The 3,762-nt window shown below is 38.4% G+C and overlaps 1 protein-coding gene across 1 annotated transcript; it reads left to right on the top strand.

Moving 5' to 3' along the window:
* Positions 1-2,048: 2,048 nt before the first annotated feature.
* LOC106938853 (olfactory receptor 2K2-like) lies at positions 2,049-3,757 on the top strand (the record flags this gene model as incomplete). Its single annotated transcript, XM_015021040.1, has 3 exons — positions 2,049-2,446; positions 2,854-3,080; positions 3,434-3,757. Coding segments are annotated over exons 1-3 (928 nt in total), but the record flags the coding sequence as incomplete, so codon positions are not given.
* Positions 3,758-3,762: the final 5 nt, after the last annotated feature.

Below are 3,762 nucleotides of genomic sequence, written 5' to 3'. Positions count from 1 at the left end.
TGACACTTAAATGGAGACAGCATCAAAGAATAAAATGTGTGATCAAAAGCATCAGCAGATGAGTTATAGAGAACTTGGTTTATTCTCTGAGAGTGATAATCAAGTTTTTTTGCACAGATGAAAGATGATGGCATATTAACTCCAAATCATGCAAATGGCATTTAAATAGAGAAAGCAATAAAGAATAAAATATGTAAACAAAAGTAACCAGCAAAGATTGTATGATAAGATCTAATAATTACTTCTCTATATGTGTTGGGTAGAGCATGAAGTCTGCCTCCTCTCTGCTGATCTCTGAGCTGTCGGTGAAAACTTGTCCCTTTAAAGGATTTCTACGTGTTTTCAACACCTTCCCAAACACATAGGTACCATGGAAACACCAACTCCAATTAAAGTCCCTGTAAGGAGTATGAGTGTTATGGTTTATAGACCAGGATGAAAATAGAAAAGACTGGACAGCAGATTGGATAAGAGTACTGGAAACCTCCAAGACAAAGTAAACTAAAAGTACCTCATCCAGAGAAGATTGATTATTGGCAAGGTACTGGCAAGCAGTAAGAACCTGAAGAAAACATTCACTAGAATTTAGAGAGGAAGAAGAAACTATTTACTTACTCCGACCGATCTGTAAAGGCGTTCCCAAGCCACCCCATTATTGCTTATCCAACTGAAAGACTTAATCTACAACATTCATGGAAAAACCTAATGAAGCCTTTTAAAGTTGAACAATAGCATGAAGTTTGCCAAAGCTTGGAAATGTTATACCAACACAACTTAACCTTTCAGTTCAAAATCACATCTTTGAAGAAACCATCAATGTAATTAATACTCTGTAATAAAAGCTTCTTTCATAAAATAAATGATTCTATGCCTAAAATTGGTCAGATGGAAAGAATGAATGATATGTCACTTTATGGTCTTAGTCTGAGTCTGAAGAAGTAAAGATGCAATTGTTCATATTTATTCTGGGGGTAAATATGCAATGATTTCTGAAGGACACACTGGTTTGAGTCAACCTCTGCATTCCTCCATGGATTGTTTTCAGTTGTATTTAGGATGTTACCTGGCCCCTCAGCACATTTAGACTTGGAAATAGTGTGTAATGAAACACAGAATTAAGAAAATAATGGCTTGTCCATTGAGTGTCCCCTACTTTGGGACTGCAGTCTGGATCAGTAGATCCATGTTTCTCTGGTTCAGCGGTTCTTGAGAGATCCAGTGTTATGCTGATGATACTCAGTTATATCTATCCTGATGAATCCATTCATTAGGTAGTTTACAGGCATGTTTTGGAGACATAAAACCTCTACGACTAAATTGGCATAAAATTGGCTTCTGATGTAAAGTAAGAATCTCGGTGTATTTTTGACCAGGATATATTTGAATACTGTATTTAACTGGTTTCCTTTCTTTAACTCAGGAATATTGCCAAAATTAGAAATCTTCTGCTTGAGTGAAATACGTCCATGCATTTGTTTTCAAGGCTGAGCAACTATATAACTCTTTACTACTTCACTATCTACAAAATACAATTAAAAGCCTTCAGCTGGTCCAGGCTGCTGCAGAAAGAATGTTGATGAAAATTTAAAAAGTGAGATATTATTTAACCTTTTTCATCCTGGTCTACAAACCTTAATGCTCATACCACTAAATGGCACTTTAAGTGGAGTTGGTGTTTCCATGGTACCTCTAAATTTGGGAAGGTTTTGAAAATACATAGAAATCCTTTAAAGGGACGTAAGTTTTCATCAACACCTCAGAGCAATGTCAGTGCTCTCAGCAGAGAGGAGGCTGACTCTCTCCAACACAGAGAGTAGTAATTACTTAGTGTTATACAATCTCATCTGCTGATACTTTTGATCACACATTTTATTCTTTGATGCTGTCTCCAATTAAGTGTCATTTGCATGATTTGGAGGTAATATGCTATCATTAGTTTTATGTGAAATGTAGCTACACATTTGTGTTTTCATCTGTTACAGTATGTCACTCTCACAGTATTAATCTACCAACATTTGTATCATCTGAGGTTTAATCTGCTCTGCTTCTTTAGAGCTGTACTGCTTTGGATGGAGAACCAAACCTCGGTGATTCCTCTCAAACAGCCGATTGTTTTTGAACTGCAGGGCTTTGATGTTCAACCAGGCAACGGACCGTTCTTGTTTCTGTTGGCTTTGCTCGCCTACATAGCGGTGTTACTGGGGAACGGTGTGGTGATCTGTGTTATTATGACAGACAAGAACCTGCACAGACCCATGTTTGTTATGATCTGTCACCTCATGGTCTGTGACCTGCTGGGGGCCACAATGTTGCTTCCTCGAATCATGATGGATCTGTTGATGGGGCTGAAGAAGATCACCTACATCCCAGCCATCGTCCAGGCATTCTGCGCTCACACATATGGTACAACAATGGCTCACCTTTTAACTGCAATGGCCTATGACAGGTGAGGAAATATGTAAAAGCAGAGCAATTCATGGTTCAAATGGTCTCTAGGTTTTGACTGGAGACTCAAAAAAATTATTTCAGTTTAATCACACAGTTAATCTTAGTTATCAAACAGTGCAATAAGCTATTTTATGTCCTGCATTGTTTGAAATATTATCATTACATCTGAGAAGACTTTGAACTTAAATGGGAGAATTTTTTCTTGCATCTGAACGCTTGTAATCGTTAGTCAATTCAGTCATAAAACATCTTAACTGCCTTTGAGGAAATTTTAGATATTAAAAAGTAATTTTAGCTTCAAGAAACTGCTTTCAATTTGAGGTTTGACATTTAAGTTTTAAAGACAGAATATTTTCAAATGTAGCTTTAGGGATTTTGTTCCCTGACAGCTCTGTCTCTCTGCAGGTACGTCGCAGTGTGTGAACCTCTCAGGTATCACTCCATCATGACTTCGGCTCGGCTGCACAGCTGCTGCGCTGTGGCCTGGATCGTTGCTCTGCTGCTCATCGCTGTGCTCTTCTCCTTCCACATGAACGTCCCGCTGTGCGGCCATCTAGTCCAGCATGTCTACTGCAGCAACCGGGGCATCCTGAACCTGGCCTGCATTCCCACGCCTGCCAACAACATCTACGGTCGGTGCTTCACTTTTATACACCAGAGGTGAAATGCAAACCTTACAAATACAAAACAGAAGAAACAGTTTGGGGAATATTTGCATTTTTTTTTAAAATTGTGCTCATGCCTAACATTGGCAGCTACATTAACATAACTGTTTTATTTTTATTGCTATGAGGATACAGCAATCCAGATGCATGGCTATGATAGAAGTGGCATGTCAGTTTATTTTCACTTAATTTCCTCTTTATATGAGTAAATGTATTTCCTCTTGGGATCCAAACAAAACGCTGGCCACATGTGATACTTTACAAGTTTTTTTTTTAATATTCATGATATATAATATAACCACTTGTCTTTTTCTTTTCAGGTCTAACAATCACCTGGACTGTAAGTACATTGACCTTCATCATCATCGCCTATTCCTACATCAGAATCCTGAGTGTTTCCTTTAAACAAGGCAGAACAAACAGCAGCATCCGCAGCAAGGCGTTTCAGACCTGTGCTCCACACATTGTTGTTTATGTTCTCTTTCAAATCGCTTCACTTGTTGTGATTTTAAGTCAGAGGTTCCCCTCTCTGTCCCAAAACATGAAAAAGTTCTTAAGCATCCTCATGTTTATCATTCCCCCGATCATTAACCCCATCATCTATGGACTGGTCAGTAAAGACCTGAGGGTCAGTTTTATCAAACGTTTC

The sequence above is a fragment of the Poecilia latipinna genome, unplaced genomic scaffold (genome assembly GCF_001443285.1).
Source record: "Poecilia latipinna isolate Pla-1442-1.1 unplaced genomic scaffold, P_latipinna-1.0 Scaffold2714, whole genome shotgun sequence".
NCBI classification, from domain to species: domain Eukaryota; kingdom Metazoa; phylum Chordata; class Actinopteri; order Cyprinodontiformes; family Poeciliidae; genus Poecilia; species Poecilia latipinna.
The sequence above is the reverse complement of the archived record's forward strand: the minus strand, read 5'-3'. Positions and strand labels throughout refer to the sequence as shown.